Source organism: Heterodontus francisci, chromosome 33 (assembly GCF_036365525.1).
Source record: "Heterodontus francisci isolate sHetFra1 chromosome 33, sHetFra1.hap1, whole genome shotgun sequence".
Taxonomy (NCBI): domain Eukaryota; kingdom Metazoa; phylum Chordata; class Chondrichthyes; order Heterodontiformes; family Heterodontidae; genus Heterodontus; species Heterodontus francisci.
Window position 1 is genome coordinate 51,476,952 of NC_090403.1, and position 17,839 is coordinate 51,494,790.

The 17,839-nt window shown below is 45.4% G+C and overlaps 1 protein-coding gene across 5 annotated transcripts in view; it reads right to left on the minus strand.

Annotated features, from left to right (window-relative positions):
• Positions 1 to 509: 509 nt before the first annotated feature.
• The window catches only part of LOC137348204 (protein AF-10-like), a 172,028-nt gene continuing 154,698 nt past the window's right edge, over positions 510 to 17,839 (minus strand). For all 5 annotated transcript variants that reach the window (XM_068013556.1, XM_068013555.1, XM_068013554.1 and 2 more), the window contains 5 exons: positions 16,834 to 16,922; positions 14,033 to 14,415; positions 4,372 to 4,480; positions 2,251 to 2,448; positions 510 to 1,805 (listed from right to left, as the gene is read on the minus strand). In XM_068013556.1, the coding sequence (XP_067869657.1) occupies positions 1,770 to 1,805; positions 2,251 to 2,448; positions 4,372 to 4,480; positions 14,033 to 14,415; positions 16,834 to 16,922 (815 nt within the window). In that variant the 3' untranslated portion in view covers positions 510 to 1,769. The remainder of the gene's footprint in view (positions 1,806 to 2,250; positions 2,449 to 4,371; positions 4,481 to 14,032; positions 14,416 to 16,833; positions 16,923 to 17,839) is intronic.

Consider the following 17,839-nt stretch of genomic DNA (forward strand, 5'->3'; position numbering starts at 1 on the left):
TTAAAGCAAGAATAAATGTAGTGAAATGTCAGGCTGAATTAACACTTTCAGTGATGGGGGTGGTGGGTATGGGGTTCAGATTTATGGTTCTATGTCCATTGAGGAAAGGGAGAGGAGGTGCAAGTGGAAAAATGTGGCTTCACGGAGGTCAGCGGGAATTCCAGTTCGCACTAAGGTCGGAGGGCAAGACTCTTAACCAGTGAACATCCACAGAATAAATCTGGAATGTGAGTAATAATTACCAATGTCCTGGCCCAATCTTCTCTACCTTCTGAGATGAAGAACATGACACATAGAAGCAATTCACCGAATCCGGGCATAGCTTACAAAGTGATAAAAAATTCTACAGGCCAGTCAGTGTCTGAAAGAGAATGCTTGGTTTGTGTTTCGGTTGCGACCCTCGATTATAACAGACTTTCTCTTTCCAATGCTGCTGTGCATTTCTAGCATTTTCTAGTTTTATTTCAGGTTTCCAGCATTCTCTGTCAGAGGAAACCTGTTTTTTATTATTTTTTTAAAACTCCAATACTTTATTCTATGTCTCCCGTTCTCACCTCCCATATCTGCTTCAATCACCTAATCAGAAGGAACAGGTGACCAGTTGCCAGGCTTCTGTTAAAGGTGATTTGAAGAATGAGCCACCCAGTGGCATGAGGGATTGGAGCATCACTGGGTGAAAATCCTGGAACATGCTATTCAACAAAACTGTGAGAATCACCTTTGTCACCCAGACTGCAGCAGTTCAAGAAGACGGCCTACCTTCTCATGGGAAACAGGCAATAAATGCTGGCCTTGCCACAACCCCAAGAATGAATAAAGTCAAAGCAACCATCCCTCCCTGTGCGAAAACAGTGCTTGCCAACATCCCCAAAATATCCCAGGCAAAGTGTCTGGAGCTCATGGCACAGGGCAGTATCGACTCAAGCCCCGTGTCTGGCACACCTTGGCACAGAGCCTCTAGCACTCCCAACTCCAGATGTTTCTGCTGGGCCTGCTTGGTTGGTAGTTCACCTGGGGAAAAGAGAGAGGTGGGTTTCTCAGTTCAGGTTCCGGGTGCAGACAGCAGCAGCTTCCTGTCTTCAGCAAAACGTCCTCTGCCTCGCCGTTTTGTCTGATTAAAGATAATAATTCTACTCATGTCACTCTTGACAGTTACCTGTGTTGTACATTGGAAAGAAAACACAAATATTCACACACAAAAAAGAAAAATAAAGTTACAATAGTTGACACAGAAGACGATGTGAGGGAACAGTTAGTCACTCAGATACCACAGATATTGCTAACCACAAACTCAGACTGGTGGATGGTATCTTAAAAGTTGTTCCCATCCTCTGACTTTGCATCTAAAGGCGGCTCTTTGAGTTTCTGTACAGCAGCAATGATCCATTTTCTTAATTCCCACCAGGACAGCAAAATCGAATTTTCACTGCTCGTGATTCCAATGACTCGTTACAGCATAGGGACACTCCTTCACCACTGATCGATAAAAGACGTCAAAAAGCTTCAGTAGCCACCCCCCACCTCACCCCACCCGCAAAAAAAAGCATTATTTTTCTTTTCCTGAGAGGATGCAACGAGTTCCCTTGTGCAACTTGCTTCCAAACTTGTTTTGTTTCACCTTCTGCGCGCAAGAGGCCGTCAGCAGCAGCAGATATCCGAGGCTGTTCAACTCTGGACCCGTGACTTTTGACTTCAAGAAAAGACGTTGTGAAGGAGCAAGATCCAAAAATCGTTGTGCCCAATGAGCAGTCACGATGCGGTGCAGGACGTCAGCTCTTTTCCTGGTTGACTTTATCACTTAACCTCTTACAAAAAAAAGGGTGACAAAAAGATTATTATTAGGTATCTGGGAGATTCATATCAAGTCCGCAATTATGGAGTGAGTTTTTGAAGTGACTCCCCCAACTCTGTAACCATTACGTATATAGAAAAAAAACTTCCATTCATCACAGGTAATACATAAATATGGACAATATTGTAGTATTGGGAGTGAGGAAGAGAGACAAAAAGAGACAGACAGAAGAGAGAGCAAATGGAGAGAGAAAGTTGAGTTGAAAGAGGAAAGAGGCAGAAAGAGGAGCTGAGAGAATAGAGAAAGCCTGCGAGACGAGAGGGTGTGGGCGAAGGAGAGAACTGGGAAAGTGAGAGAAAAAGAGAGTGCGAGAGAGAGCTTGAGAGAGGGGGGGACCTTAGCGGCCCAAGGTAACAGCAGGATCGTGTGTCTGCTGTGTATGAAAGTTAAAAGCTTACCTGAGCTTTCTGCACACTGCTGTCAGTGTGAACGGAAAGGAACGAGCTGTTTGATCCTGAGTGGACAGGCAGGGATGGAGATCCTTGTGCGAAGTTGTTGACGGGGAGTTGTGACGTTCCAGACATCTGTAGCCGCTGGAGCTCCCGCTGTCTGTGCTGCTGCTGTTGCATCATCTGATAAACCAATGCTTGCTGGTCCTGGGTCAGGGTACAGGAGACACCATGACTCAATGCTGACCGATGTGCCCAAGAGTCTGCTGTTCTGACAGGTTCGCTTATCAAATACACGGTTCAGTGTGGGACTGAGTAACAAAGCCCACACAGAGCTCAGCTTTAATCCCCAGCCTATTCCAAGCTAGCTGAAACCACAACTACAATATGCTTTAGCTCCCCTCAGTCACCACTGTCCATGCTCAGTCACAGTGGTTACAAAGCATGTGTCCAGATTGCATAATTATTTAGGAATTTGCAGCACAGAAACAGGCCACTCAGCTCAACTGGTCTATTTATGCTCCACATGAGCCTCCTCCCACCTCTTTTCATCTCACCCTATCAGCAGATCCTACTATTCCTTTCTCCATGTGTTTATCCAGCTTCCCCTTCATTGCATCTATGCTGTTCACCTCAACTACTCCACGCGGTAACAAGATCCACTTGGCTTGGTAAAGCAGTTTCTCCTGACTTTCTTATTGCATGTATTAGTGATCATCTTATATTTATGGCCCCTAGTTTTAGTCTTCCCACAAGTGGAAACATCTCTATGCCTCCCCTATCAAATCTCTTCATAAAGATCACTATTAGATCACCCCTGAAGCCTTCTCTTTTCTAGAGCAGAGCCCCCAGCCTGTTCAATTTTTCCTGACAGCTACAAAATCTCAGTTCTGGTATCATTCTTGTAAATCTTTTTTGTACTTTCTCCAGTGTCTCTATATCCAGCTGCTAGTCCTCCCCCATCTCTATCTGAGCCCACCTGTCGCCGAGATCCTATCCCTGTCTATCACCTTAGCACTGCAGCCTGACAGCTCCAGCGACCCGGGTTCGATTCTGGGTACTGCCTGTGTGGAGTTTGCAAGTTCTCCCTGTGTCTGCGAGGGTTTCCTCCGGGTGCTCCGGTTTCCTCCCACAGCCAAAAGACTTGCAGGTTGATAGGTAAATTGGCCATTATAAATTGCCCCTAGTATAGGTAGGTGGTAGGGAAAATATAGGGACAGGTGAGGATGTGGTAGGAATATGGGATTAGTGTAGGATTAGTATAAATGGGTGGTTAATGGTCGGCACAGACTCGGTGGGCCGAAGGGCCTGTTTCAGTGCTGTATCTCTAAATCAAAAATCAAACCTTCAGACTATTCCAATGCTTTCCTGACTGGTCTCCCATCTTTTGTAAACTACACTTCATCTAAAACACTGCTGTCCACATCCTATCCTACAACAAGTCACATTCGCCCAGCACTCTTGTCCTCACTGACGTACATTGCCTCTTAGTGCCCAAGTTAAATTTAAAATTCTCATGATTACACACCTTCATTGGCCTGACTCCTCCCTCTCTGCAACCTCATCCTGCACAACAACCCAGCTCTCCAAAAGCTCCATTCTTCCGACTCCAGGGTCTTGTGCAACTCTCCCCACTCCCTCTGCCCTACCTTTGATGACCATGCTATCAGCAGTGTAGGCTCCCTCTGGAGCTCCCTCCTTAAATCCCTCTGCCTCTCCCTCTCTCTTTTGAAACCCTTCTTAAAACCCACTTCTGTGGCCAAGCTTTGTGTTACCCACATCGCCCTGCCACCGAATATCACCATCTGTGGCTCGGCGCCCATTTTTCTCCCAATGCCTTGGTGGAAGTACATTGAGTTGTTTTACTAAGTTGAAGGCACTACGGAAATGGAGATGGTGATGATCCATTTTGACTGCCTAATGTTACCATCAAACACTCACGCTTGGATTGTGATGTGGTCAGATCCAGAATAAAGCTCCCTCGACTCAGCCCCAACTCTCGAAGAGCCCCCTTATTGCACCAGTGTGACATTATCCCATTACCAGCCAGCTTGAGCGAGATTTCTAATAAATGCCAAACTAGGAAACCGTGGCCCCTTTATTTTGCCATAGAAATGCACCAAATCTTACCGGAGTGAGTTGCTGAGAGGTTAGTAGCTGCTGTAGCTGCTGCTGCTGCTGTTGTTGGTACAGGAACTGTCTTTGCTGGTCAGGAATTTGACCCATTCTGGAGATGTTGCTGCACACAAACATAAAGAGACAAACCTCAGCATTTCTGGGAGAAACAAACGGCTGCAATAAACATGTACCTCTACCTTGGGTGGAATCACATATCGGATACCAAGACGAGAGCACGTACTTTGGAGAGACAATGACTGGTTGCATGATGCTGATCAATGATGGCTTTGATGGTGCAGAGAGCTGGAGCATTTTTATCAGGTGCCGAAGCCAGGAAGACACCAGGATTTTAGAAAAGCACATTGTGTGGATGAAGGAAACAGAGGGAAAATAAAGGGAGGGGGAGAGCCGTTGAGGAGGAGAGACCTGGAGCGGGGAGGTGGGTGGGGGAGAGGAGGAGGAGGAGGGAGAAAGAGAGAAAGAAAGGAGAGAAAGAAAGGAGAGAAAGAAAGGAGAGAAAGAAAGGAGAGAAAGAAAGGAGAGAAAGAAAGGAGAGAAAGAAAGGAGAGAAAGAAAGGAGAGAAAGAAAGGAGAGAAAGAAAGGAGAGAAAGAAGGCAAGAAAGAAAGGGGAGGGAGAAAGAAAAGGGAGGGAGAAAGAAAAGGGAGGGAGAAAGAAAAGGGAGGGAGAAAGAAAAGGGAGGGAGAAAGAAAAGGGAGGGAGAAAGAAAAGGGAGGGAGAAAGAAAAGGGAGGGAGAAAGAAAAGGGAGGGAGAAAGAAAAGGGAGGGAGAAAGAAAAGGGAGGGAGAAAGAAAAGGGAGGGAGAAAGAAAAGGGAGGGAGAAGGCAGAGAGAGAGATTACTCATACTTTACCTCTGTTTTAAGAAACTCTTTAAGAGACCGGGGGAACTTTCATCCTGCCGGCAGGGGTCCTGATGTCTGGAAAAAGCGAAGCAAGATCCCCACGTCGCCTCTTCTACAGAAAGCTTGCTAAATCTAGTACCAATCAGGCAGTTAAGTGGACAGCGGCGGGCCTTCGACAAGATCAAAGACTCCATCGCCGTCAGTCCTGCCCTTGGAGAGAGGCCGGTCAATCAGAGACTGGTGGTTGCTGCTGGAGCAGCAACTGTCGGAGGCCAAGAAATGTCACTGGACCCAGGCCACAGATCTCGCAGGGGTTGGGGGGGGGGGGGGGGGGGGGGGTGGGGGGGAACTGAGGGGGAAAGGGCCGTAGCGGGTGGGTAGCAAGGGTGGGGGGGCTGGCTCTCAGGGGGCTCACCACCCCCCTTCCTGATGCTGGGTCCCTCGTTCAGGTACTAAATGCCTTTAATCGGGGAACCTCCCTGGCCCCCCCCCTCCCCAAGAGCGGGGAGGTAGCTCGCCCGGTTTTCCGTGCCGTGCTTCCCGAGTGACGACAGGGCTGCCCACTGCACAGCTAATTGCAGCTGTGGCAGGAAGAGACCCTTAATTGGGGGCTTAATTGCCCAGTTAAGGGCCTCAATTAGCAGTGGGTGGGAAGGTAGTTCAGAGGCCTTCCAGCCCTTGACTAAAATCTCGCGGAGGCAGGAACCTCCCCCTCATCATCCCACCCGATTTTATGCTCTCCCGCCTCCAAACCCACCTCAAGGAAGAGCATAAAATTCCCCCCTCAATGTTTATTCGCCATTAGCGGCAGCACTGCTCGTATTTCAAACCATCTGCAGTGTTGGGCCGAGCCCAATTACTAAGCCTGATAAATGTGCAAATAAGCCAAATGATAAAACGGGAGTAAAAACAAGAAATGCTGGAAATACTCAACAAGTCTGGCAGTTCCGTTAACTCTGCTTCTCTCTCCACAGATGCTGCCAGACCTGCTGAGTATTTCCAGCATTTCTTGTTTTTATTTCAGATTTCCAGCATCTGCAGTATTTTGCTTTTATGATGAAATGGGAGCTTTGTCACAGCTCAAGAGATGATTCAAGAACCTCAAATTCCAACCAAACCTTCAATCCACCAGCTGCAAACCCTCCCTGAGGTTTTCGTACCATGGTGAGGCCATTAGGTGGTTTGTAACCATCAAGCAGACAGAATAACTTTCATCTCCATTGCCTCATTTCAACTGCTTCCACTCACTCCCCCCCCTACACACACTCGTGCGGTAACAATAAAATTAGCTGAGCACCCATATAACAACTGGGAAGAGTTCCTTCTTTGTTCCTGAACAAAACAGCCTGTGAGTGTGGGAATGCGTACAGCGTTATGGGAAGCTCACCAAGTGTAGCCCAGCAGGTTTGGCTTAGTGCGTAGCATGTGCACCTCTGAGGTCAAGGTTTACAGACCCACGCCACAGTCTTGGGTAGATAATCCAGGCTGCCATTTCAGGTGCAGTATTGAGGGAGGGCTGCACTGTCAGAAGTGCCGCCTTTAGGTTGAGACGTTAAACCGAGGCCCTGTCTGCCCTTTCAGGTGGACATAGAAGATCCCATGGCCACTATCTGAAGCACACCAGGGGAGTTATACCTAGTGTCCTGGCCAATATTTATGCCTTAACCAACATCACCCAAAACAGATTATCTGTTCATTTATCTCATTTCTGTTTAAGGGAGCTTGCTGTGTGCAAACTGGCTGTAAAACAGTGACTATACTTCAAAACTACTTCAATGGCTGCAAAGCACTTTGTCCTGAAGTTGTTAAACACGCTTTACAAACACAAGTCATTCAAAAGAATACTTCTGATAATCCATTTTCTGCACCACTTTGAATTAAGCAATGTAAATAACAGTGCTTTAAACAAAAAGACTACTTTGGAATTATCAGGCACTTTGAATGAAGTGATTTTGAATTAACAACAGGCTATGATTCCACAGGTTGGAAGGAGCCTAGCCTTCCCCCACCGCCCCCCCCCCCCACCCCGTCAACAGCACAACAACAACTTGTATTTTTATAGCACCTTTGACATAGTAAAACATCCCAAGGTGCTTCACAGAAGCATTACCAAACAAAATATGTTACCAAGTCACATGAGGAGCTATCAGGACAGGTGACCTAAAGCTTGGTCAAAGAGGTAGGTTTTAAGGAGCATCTTAAAAGGAGAGAGAGAGAGAGAGAGGCAGAGAGGTTGAGGAAGGGAATTCCAGAGCTCAGGACCAAGGCAGCTAAAGGCACTGCCGCCAACAGTGGAGCGATGAAAATTGGGGATGCACAAGAGGCCAGGCAGAGAGATCTCAGAGGGCTGTAGGACTGGAGGTGGTTCCAGACTTCTCACTTCACACAAGCACACTGCTTTTTGAAAACAAAAATGCCATAAATCGCCCTCTGCAGACCACCTTTATAATGAAGGAATCCATCAGAATCCCAATGTTATTCATTACTGGGCTGCAAGCTTCGCTGGTAAAGCCAGCATTTATTGCCCATCTCCAAGTGCCCTTGAGAAGGTGGCGGCTTGCTAGGCCATTTCAGAGGGTAGTTCAGAGGCAACCACATTGTTGTGGGTCTGGAGTCACGTGTAGGTCAGACCCGGTAAGGACGGCCGATTTCCTTCCCTAAAGGACATTAGTGAACTAGATGGGCTTTTATGACAATCTAGTAGTTACATAGTCACCATTGACTGATACTAGCTTTTTATTCCAGATTTATTCAATTAGCTGAATTTAAATACCCAGATGCTGTGGTACATCAACCACTACACTATAGAATGTAGAAAGTGGGGGGGGGGGGGGGGGGGAGAAAAGAAAGATTTTGTAGACACTGGATTGGGGGTTGAAATTGGGAGTTGAAGGGGTTAAAGATGCAAATTAGACTTTCCACAGATTTGAGATGCAGTTTAACACATTTGAACAGATTTTGAGGAAGAGGCAAATGTTGCCATGGCTATTCACTACCATTAGAGGGAGGTCTGCTCACTCAGTAGCTCATTGTGAACCTCTGGTGGTTGCAGTAGGTACTGCAGCATTGCAGCATCCTGTCAAAATCAATGTCGTCGTATAGTGCCTCATCAGGGTGCGGTATTAACCCTTGGCATGCAGAGGTTTAGAATCTTTGTACCTGCAAGAGGCTATTTGGGAGCAGGAAACTTTGTCGGTAAGTCAGCTGACAATCCAGTGCAGTACTGAGGGGCAGCTGCGCGGTCAGAGGTACTGCCTTTCGGAAGAGATGTTAAATCTCATTAGATCCCATTGCATGGCAATATACAAAGAAGATCAGGAGAGTTCTCCCCAGTGTCCTGACCAATATTTCCCCTTAAACAACATCACATGTAATCTGATCATCATATTGATGCTTGTGAGAACTTACTGTTCGTCAATTGGCCGCTGTTTTTCCTACATTTCACCAGTGACTTCATTTCAAAAGCTCTTCATTGGCTGTAAAGTACTTTGGGACATCCCGAGTCTATGAAAATCGCTATAAGTACAAGTCATCTTCTTTTGTCACTTTCCCCACAATGCTCTGTCCCGCCATGATAGTGATGCATCATGTCATAGTACTCCAGAATGGACCTCAAACAAGATACTGGTTGGGACACTCAATAAAACATCTTCAACTGTGGCTTACAGCATTCTCCAACAAATCGTAGTTCAGAAGAGAACAAGTACCAGGTGACACTTTGGGTCATTTAGTAGCACTCTCTTTTAGAGGACCAGAGAGTTGTGGGTTTGAGTTTCATGATAGAACTCGAGCACATCATCCAAAATGATACTTCTCTTAAATTTTTCATTCATGGGATGTGATCACTACTGGCGAGGCCAGCATGTATTGTCCATCCCTAATTATCCTTGAGAATGCAGTGGTGAGCTGCCTTCTTGAACCACTGCAGTCCTTGTGGATAGTTTCTCGATTCAGCGCAGTGGCTTGCCATGCCATTTCGGAGGGGAGTCAAGAGGCAACCAGACTGGTGTGGGTCTGGAGTCACATACAAGTCAGATTGGGTAAGGACAGCATGCTTCCTTCTCTAACTGGGATTGGTGAAAGGTGGCTTTTAACAATCCGGTAGCATTACGCTCACTGGTACTGGCACCAGCTTTTTATCCCAGATGTACTTAACTAATTGAATTTAACTTCCACAGCTACCATAGTGGGATTTGAACTCATGCCTCAGGATCATTAATCCAGGCCTCTCAATTACTCGTCCAGTAACCTAACCGCTATGCTACCATAGCCCAAGAACAGGATGGAGATCGCCAACTTTCAGATTAAATGTTAACTTGAGGTCCCTCCTACCTGTTCGGGATAATAAACATCCCAGTGCTCTATATGAAGAGCTGAGAGTCTTTCTGCTACCTTGGCTGACATTTCTCTCCCTCTCTCAACCAAACACCAGTGGATTAATTACTCATTCATCTCGACGTTAACAGATGTTGCTGCTGCAGATTTAGCCATCGTGATTCTGAAGTAATTCATTGCATGAAACTCCCTGAGGTGTCTTGAAACGATAGGGGACATATTTAAGGTGTTTGGCAAATGAACCAGAGGCAATATGAGGAAAATATTTTTTACGCCGAAAGGTATTGTGATCGGAATGTGCTGTCTGAAAGGGCGGCGGAAGCAGATTTGATAGTAACTGTCAAAGAGAACTGGATTAATACTTGAAGGAGAAAAAATTGCAGTTCTATGGGGACAGAGCAGGTGAGTGGGACTAATTGGATAGTTCTTTCGAAGAGCTGGCACAGGCACAGTGGGCTGAGTGGCCTCCTTCTGTGCTGTATCGATCTATGAAGTGATATTTCTTCATTATAGAACAAGACCTTTGTCATATATATTCACATGTGACAGGGGAAGTAGTGTCTGAATCTTTTCGATATTCCATTCAGGCACTTTCCCACAATGACAGTGAACACACAGAGGTCCAGCTGTTTTTGTTCCTGCTCTCCCAAGTCATAATTTATTTCCAATCATATAGTCTCTCATTTGCATAATATAACATCAGCCTACTTGCCAAGGGGCAGTAATTACTCACTGCTGATAAAAATTCAAATTAAAGCTCCTAAGCCAGCAGCAAGCCTGAGAAAAATCACCGTTATATATTAAACATCGAGTCATCAGGTTAGTTTGCTGATTAAAAATATTGGACCATCTTTGTGAACTACTCTTGAATATTCAAGCTTTCCATTCCATTTAATTTAAACCCCAAAAATTATATTTTCACATTCCAGACTTGAATATTCCAATGTTCTGCCATCTTCCACCCTCCATAAACTGGAGTTCATCCAAAATTCTGCTGCTTGAATTCTAATTCGCACTAAGTCCCATTCACTCATCAACCCTGTGCTCACTTTCCAACCTTATTGTTCAAGTTCTCATCTATGTTTTCAAATCCCTCCATGGTCTTGCCCTTCGCAACTTTTGTAACCTCCTCCAGTCCTACAAACCTCTGAGAACTGTGCTCACCCAGTTCTGGCCTCTTGTGTGTCCCCTCCATTGGTGGCCGTGCCTTTAGCTGCCTGGACCCCAAGTTATGGAATTCCCTCACCGAACCTCTCTGCCTCTCTCTCCTCCTTTAACATACTCCTTAAAAACGACCTCTTTGTCCTGGCCCAATGTCTACTTCTTTGGCATGGTGTCAAGTTTTTGTCAGGTCAAGCTCCTGTGAAGCACCTTGGGATGTTTTACTAGGTTAAAGACGCTTTATAAATGCAAGATGTTGTTGTCCTGCCCAAGGAGAAGCAATGTACCTCAGGTGAAACATTCACCTCTTCTTAGCGATCCTACCCAATTATTTCACCCCATTAACTGAAGTACAGAAAGACAATGCAGACAGAAGTCATGCATTCCAGCCTGCAAGCTGGCCAAGTGATAGATGAAGGTGAATTTCCATGAGGAGTGAAGGGAATGAACTGAAACACAAGGCAAAGTGAGCATGTTGAGAGTGGCATGTATGTCAGCTGTGCCTCAGTTGGTGGCACTCTCACCTCCAAGTCAAAAGGTTGTGGGTTCAAGTTGCACACCAGAGACTCGAGTGCACAAACTTGCCTGATACTTCAGTGAGGGAATGCAGCACTATAAATGCAAGTCTTTCTTTTTCCAGTTTATTAATCTCTGGGACACTGCTGCGAGTTGTAATGAAACCTCCAGGAATAGGCCCAACTAGAGTTGACAACCCGATGGCCTGTTGTTGTTAAATTGCTGATGCCCATCATTAACGCCCCTTATTCAGATCTACCTTCCACAGTTCCGAGTCTGGGAAAACCCCCACATATTCCGATACTCCCAAATTCAGAAGCCTCAAATTTTCTGTCAGTCTTTCACCAAATTTGCGGGTGCTGTCTTTAACAGTCCTTCATCCAACTGACTGTTCTTGGAGGAGGCATTTGGGCAGCAGACTCGCCCACTTCAGAGAGCAAAATGCAGCTGAGCCTGACTGTATCACCACCCCTGGTCCATGTAATCAGATTTCCCAGCAGGTGTCACTGCACAGTACCCAGGAGCAAGCATCGTGGCTGACATTATACATTATATGACAGAGTATGGAGGCCAACTATAGCATCCTTACTGGTGCCCAAGCCAAGCTCGGTGAGCTCAATACTGACCAGGGTTTGAACCAGGAACCTCCTAGGTCTGTACAGCTCAATGCCATATAATGCACCAGAGCAGGGACGTTCTCCCTGGTGTCACGTATCCCTCAACCAACATCACGAAAAAAAGAGATCTTCTTGGTCATTATCTCACATGTGTTTGTGAGAGCTTGCTGTGCGCAAATTGGTTGCCCATTTCCCTAAATTGCAAGTGACTACACTTAAAACGTTTTGGGACATCTTGAGGCATCAAAGGTGCCATCATAAATAGCTTCTTTCCACCTCACATTGTAGTGGAGCTTCTGATGAGTGCCCTACTCATTTGTCCAAAATATTTCACTAGATCCTGTCCACAGAGCTGACACATTGGACCATGAAGGGGATTTACGCGGGGGGCATGGCTGAGATATTAAATGAATACTTTGCATCTTTCTTTACCAAGGAAGAAGATGCAGCCCAATGGTGAAAGAAGAGATAATTCATACACTTGAAGGATTTAAAATTGATGAGGAGGTATTTGATAGGCTGTCTGTACTTAAAGTTGATAAGGCACCCGGACAGGATGAGATGCATCCAAGGATACTGAGGGAAGTGACTGTGGAAATTGCAGAGGCACTGGCCGTAATTTTCCAGTTTTCCTTAGATTCAAGGGTGGTGCCAGAAGACTGGAGAATTGCAAATGTTACACCCTTGTTCAAAAAAGGGTGTAAAGATAAGCCCAGCAATTATAGGCCAGTCTGTTTTACCTCATAATTAGGGACAAGAATAACAGTCACTTGGGAAAATGCAGGTTAATTAAGGAAAGCCAGCACAGATTTGTTGAGGGTAAATCATGTTTAACTAATTGCTGGAGTTTTTTGAGGAGGTAACAGAAAGGGTTGATGAGGATAATGCTTTTGAAGTGGTGTACATGGATTTCCAGAAGGCATTTGATATAGTGCCACACAACAGACTTGTGAGCAATGTTACAGCTCATGAAATAAAAGGGACGGTAGCAACATGGATACGAAATTGGCTGAGTGACAGGAAACAGAGAGTTAGTGGTTAATGGATATTTCTCGGGCTGGAGGAAGGTTTGTACTGGAGTTCCCCAGGGGTCAGTGTTGGGACCCTTGCTCTTCCTGATATATATTTATGACCCAGACCTTGGTGTCCAGGACACAATTTCAAAATTTGCGGATGATACGAAACTTGGAACAATTGTGAACTGTGAGGAGGATAGTGTAGAACTTCAAAAGTACATAGACAAGTTGGTGGAATGGGCAGACAAGCGGCAGATGGAATTTGATGCAAAGAAGTATGAAGTGATTCATTTTGGTAGGAAAAACGTGGAGAAAATATAGTAAAAAAAAAGGGTACAATTCTAAAGGGGGTGCAGGAGCAGAGGGACCTGCGTGCATATGTGCATAAATCATTGAAGGTGGCAGGACAGGTTGACAGAGTGGTTAATAAAGCAAACAGTATCCTAGGTTTTATTAATAGGGGCAAAGAGTACAAAAGCAAGGAAGTTTTGTTAAACTTGTATAGAACGCTAGTTTGGCCTGAACTGGAGTACTGCATCCAGTTCTGGGTGCTGCACTTTAGGAAAGATGTGAAGGCATTAGAGAGAGTACAGAAAAGATTCTGGAGAGTGGTTCCAGGGATGAGAACTTCAGTTACGCAGATAGATTACAGAAGTTGGGACTTTTTTCCATGGAAAAGAGAAGGTTGAGAGGAGATTTGATAGAGGTGTTCAAAATCATGAGGAGTCTGGACAGAATAGACAGGGAGAAACTGTTCTCATTGTGGAAGGATCGAGGACAAGAGGGCACAGATTTAAGGTAACTGGCAAAAGAAGTAATGGTAGCATAAGGAAAAACTATTTTCATGCAGCAAGTGGTTAGGATCTGGAATGCACTGCCTGAGAGTGCAGTGAAGGCAGGTTCAATCGAGGCTTTCAAGAGGGAATTGGATTGTTATCTGAAAAGGACAATTGTGCAGGGCTATGGGGAGAAGGCGGGGGAGTGGCACTAGGTAAATTGCTCTCTCGAAGAGCCAGAGCAGACACAATGGGCTGAATGGCCTCTTTCCGTGCTGAAACAATTCTATGATTCTGTGATTACATAGACACAAAGACACACATACACATGTTAGGCAGCAACTTTTGAGTGAGGCCTACCTGACCACAGACAAATGAGGTAATCTGACCTGTTACAGAGGCTGGTTGACGGTGGAACATTAAGGGATGCAGACGTATGTGGGAGGGAGTTATGGATCGATGCCACAGATGCAGACGATTGGTTGACACCATTCAAAGGACCGACAATACCGTTGCTGGCCAATTGGTTCCCCGGAGGGCATCCCATCATCCCACCCACCGTCGTGGTGGAGAATGCAGTCGTTGCCGTGGAAATGCCACTGCCCTGACTTCCCGTGCAGGTCCTGGTCAGACCGTTGACCTGTTGAATTCCAGTCATCGCTGGGATCTGGAGTGAGACTGGACTTTGCTGCAGTGGGGGCAGGGCAGGAGGGGGAGTACTCTGCAGGGATGAAGATGAACTGCTTCTACTGTGGCAACCAGAGCGGAGATCCTACGGAAAGGTAGAGAAAGATCCAATCAAACTCCAAAATGAGATTGAGTCAATTAACGGATTTAACCCTCAAACAATAAATATTAATAATCTATGCATTTCGAGAATGCCTCATGACAATTAAGTCTATGAAAAAGTGTTCTTTACTCTAGAATAGAGAAGGCTGAAAGTTGACCTGACTGAGGTCTATAAAACCATGAAAGGGTTTGATAGGTTAGACGTAAAGATGCTTCTACTTGTGGGAAGTCCAAAACTAGGGGCCATCAATATGAAATAGTTCCGAATAAATCCAATAAGGAATTCAGGGGAATGTGGAACTTACAACCACAGGGAGTGGTCGAGATCAATAGCACAGATGCATTTAAGGAAAAGCTGGATAAACACATAAGGGAGAAAGGAATAGAAGGATATACTAATAGTGTGAGATAAAGTAAGGCAGGAGGAGGCTTGTGCAGAGACCTGACACGTGTATGTGCATGTTTGTGTCTATGTAATCACAGAATAATAGAACTGTTATAGCACAGAAGGAGGCCATTCAGCCCATCGTCTCTGCAATGGCTCTCCAAAGGAGCAATTTACCTTGTGCACTCCCCCGCCTTCTCCCCATAGCCCTGCACAATCGTCCTTTTCAGATAACAATCCAATTCCCTCTTGAATGCCTCGATTGAACCTGCCTCCACCACACTTTCAGGCAACGCATTCCAGATCTTAACCACTCGCTGCACGATTAATTTTTTCCCTTATGTCACCATTACTTCTTTTGCCAATTACTTTAAATCTGGCCTGTTTCTGCACTGTAAATTCATATGTAATGAATTACTTCTGAAGTCCAGTGACTGTTTTGTAGGTAAATGGGTGCTCCATTTTATGTACAACAAGATCCCACACAGAGCAAGGATGGATCACCAAATAATCTGGTCTTAGTTTAGAGGAATGATAGCCTGGACTCTCAAAAGCACCATGGGGCCTTTAATGTACCCCACCCACCCAAAAAGGAGCATGCCTTTGACTCATTAGTATCTTTCCCATCTCTGCATCAGGCAGTACATGTTTCAAACCCCACTCCAGACAATTCTGTCTCTGAATTCAGGGTTGACATCCAGCAGGATACTTGTATTCAGTGGGTGTGGGTGCCCTCCCATCTCATCATATGAGTTTGTGGGAACCCATAAGATCCTTCACTCATAAATGACTAAGCAACCAAGTCCTGTTCACCATTCATTCCTGTGCTCGCTGACCTACATTAGTTTCCGGTTAAGCAACACCTGGATTTTAAAATTCTCATCCTTGTTTTCAAACCCTTCCCTGGTCTTACCCCTCCCTACATCTGTAACCTCCTCCAGTCCTACAACCTTCCAATTGTTCTGCATTCCTCCAATTCTGGCCTCTTACACATCCCCGATTTTCATTTCACCACTGTTGGTGGGCATGTCTTCAGCTGCCAAGGCCTTAACCTCTGGAATTCCTGCCCTAAACCTCTCTGCCTCACCACCTCTCTCTCCTCCTTTTAAGGCACTCCTTTAAAAACTACCTCTTTGACCAAGCTTTTGGTCATCCGCCCAAATATCTCCTTAGATGATTCAATGTCAAATTTTGTTTGATAAGGCTCCTGGGAAGCACCTTGGGACATTGTACAATGTTAAAGGTGCTATATAAATGCAAGTTGTTGTTGTTAATCAGCCTGTAAGTCCTTCCACTACACACTGTTCACCAAGGGAAGAAGATGAAGATATAAATACAACAACGTCCCCCAAAAATGGCAGGTGGGAGCTGTGTTTAACATTTGATCTTTGGCTCCTTGGACAATGCTGCACTCCCCTCAGTACTACACCAAAGTTTAGTATTAAAGGAAATAGAATGTCATCTTAAATTTAAGTCGGAAATTTCAACACAATCTTCTTAAATGTCTCACTTATTAAAAATGTGTATTTTCTGTCTATTGCTCGCTCCACAGGGATTGAAATTGGAACAGGCCATTCAGCCCTTCAAGACTGTTCTGCCATTCAATTAGACAATGGCTGGTTTGAATCTTAACTCCATCTACCCACCTTGGTCCCATATTCCTCAATAGCCTTGCCTAACAAAATTCTATCAATATTAGTTTTGATGTTTCCAATTGACCCCCGCCCCCACCAGTTTCAACCACTTTTTTGGGGGCGAGTTCCAGATTGCCACTCGCCTCTCTGTGAAGAAGTGCTTCCTGACCTCATCCCTAAATGGCCTAGCTCTAATTTTAAGGTTATGCCTCCTTGCTCTGGACTTCTCCCAGCTGGCACACATGGTGAAATTAGTTCATTTACGTACAAAATGGCCTGGTGCCGCCTGAACCAGAGGCCGTCTACTTGAGTAGAATATGGTAAATGGTCAGATCCTGAGGTGTGGAAAGCATCTGACATCCCCAGGCCGTGTGTTAAATACCTCTGATGATGCGGAGAGCGAGTTCTCGGTAAGGAAGCTGCTCTTTGACGGGGGACTCTTACTGCTGTTCAGCAGCTCAGAGCTGCAAGCTACACGCAGGGAAAAGAGGAAAAAGACACTGATTAACCACTCATTGAACAGAATGTCACTGTGCCTGTTGCCCTTACATTACAGCAGCAAAATCCATCGACCGAAGCGAAAACCTAATCCAATTCCAAGGAAGCCGGCAAAGAACTTGCTTCCATTTAGACAATGTTCACATCACATCTGTCGGGACGTTCCGAAGTGCTTCACATCTACTGAATACACTTTTGAAGTGCAGTTGTCATTATGATGTAGGAAAACACAACTGCTGATTTTGGCATAGCAAGATCCCACCAGCAGCAAAGACCACGAATGACCAGAAATCTGCTTTTTGATGGCGTTAGCTGAAACGTGTGTGTGACAGGGGAGGGGAGTGGGTGAGGGGGGAAAATGCGGACCCAGAGATTACTGGGCTCTTCTTGAAATAAAACCGCAAGAGCTCTTATACTGGAACCAGTCGAGAGACCCCGAGTTTAATGTCTCCTCTGCAGAACGTACCATAAGGCAACTATCGCGTAGCGAGACTGAGTAATCAGCTTTTATGATTTGGGATTCCCACAAAAAAGAAACTTCATCTCCCCTCTGGTTCTTTTGCCAATTATCTTAAATTTGCACCCTCTGGTTACTGACCCTACTGTTAACCAGTGACTTGGGCATCACATGAAAACCACTCCATTCATATATCCCTCTTGTGGGGGAGACTAGAACGAGAGGGCACAGTTTAAAGAATAAGAGATCTTCCTTTTAAGACGGAGATGAAGAGAATTTTTTTTTCTCAAAGGGTCGTTAGTCTGTGGAATTCTCTTCCCCAGAAAGCAGTGGAAGCTGAGTCATTGAATTCATTCAAGCCTGAATTAGATAGATGTTTGATAAGACAAGGGAGTCAAGGGTTATGGGGGGCAAACAGGAAAGTGGAGTTGAG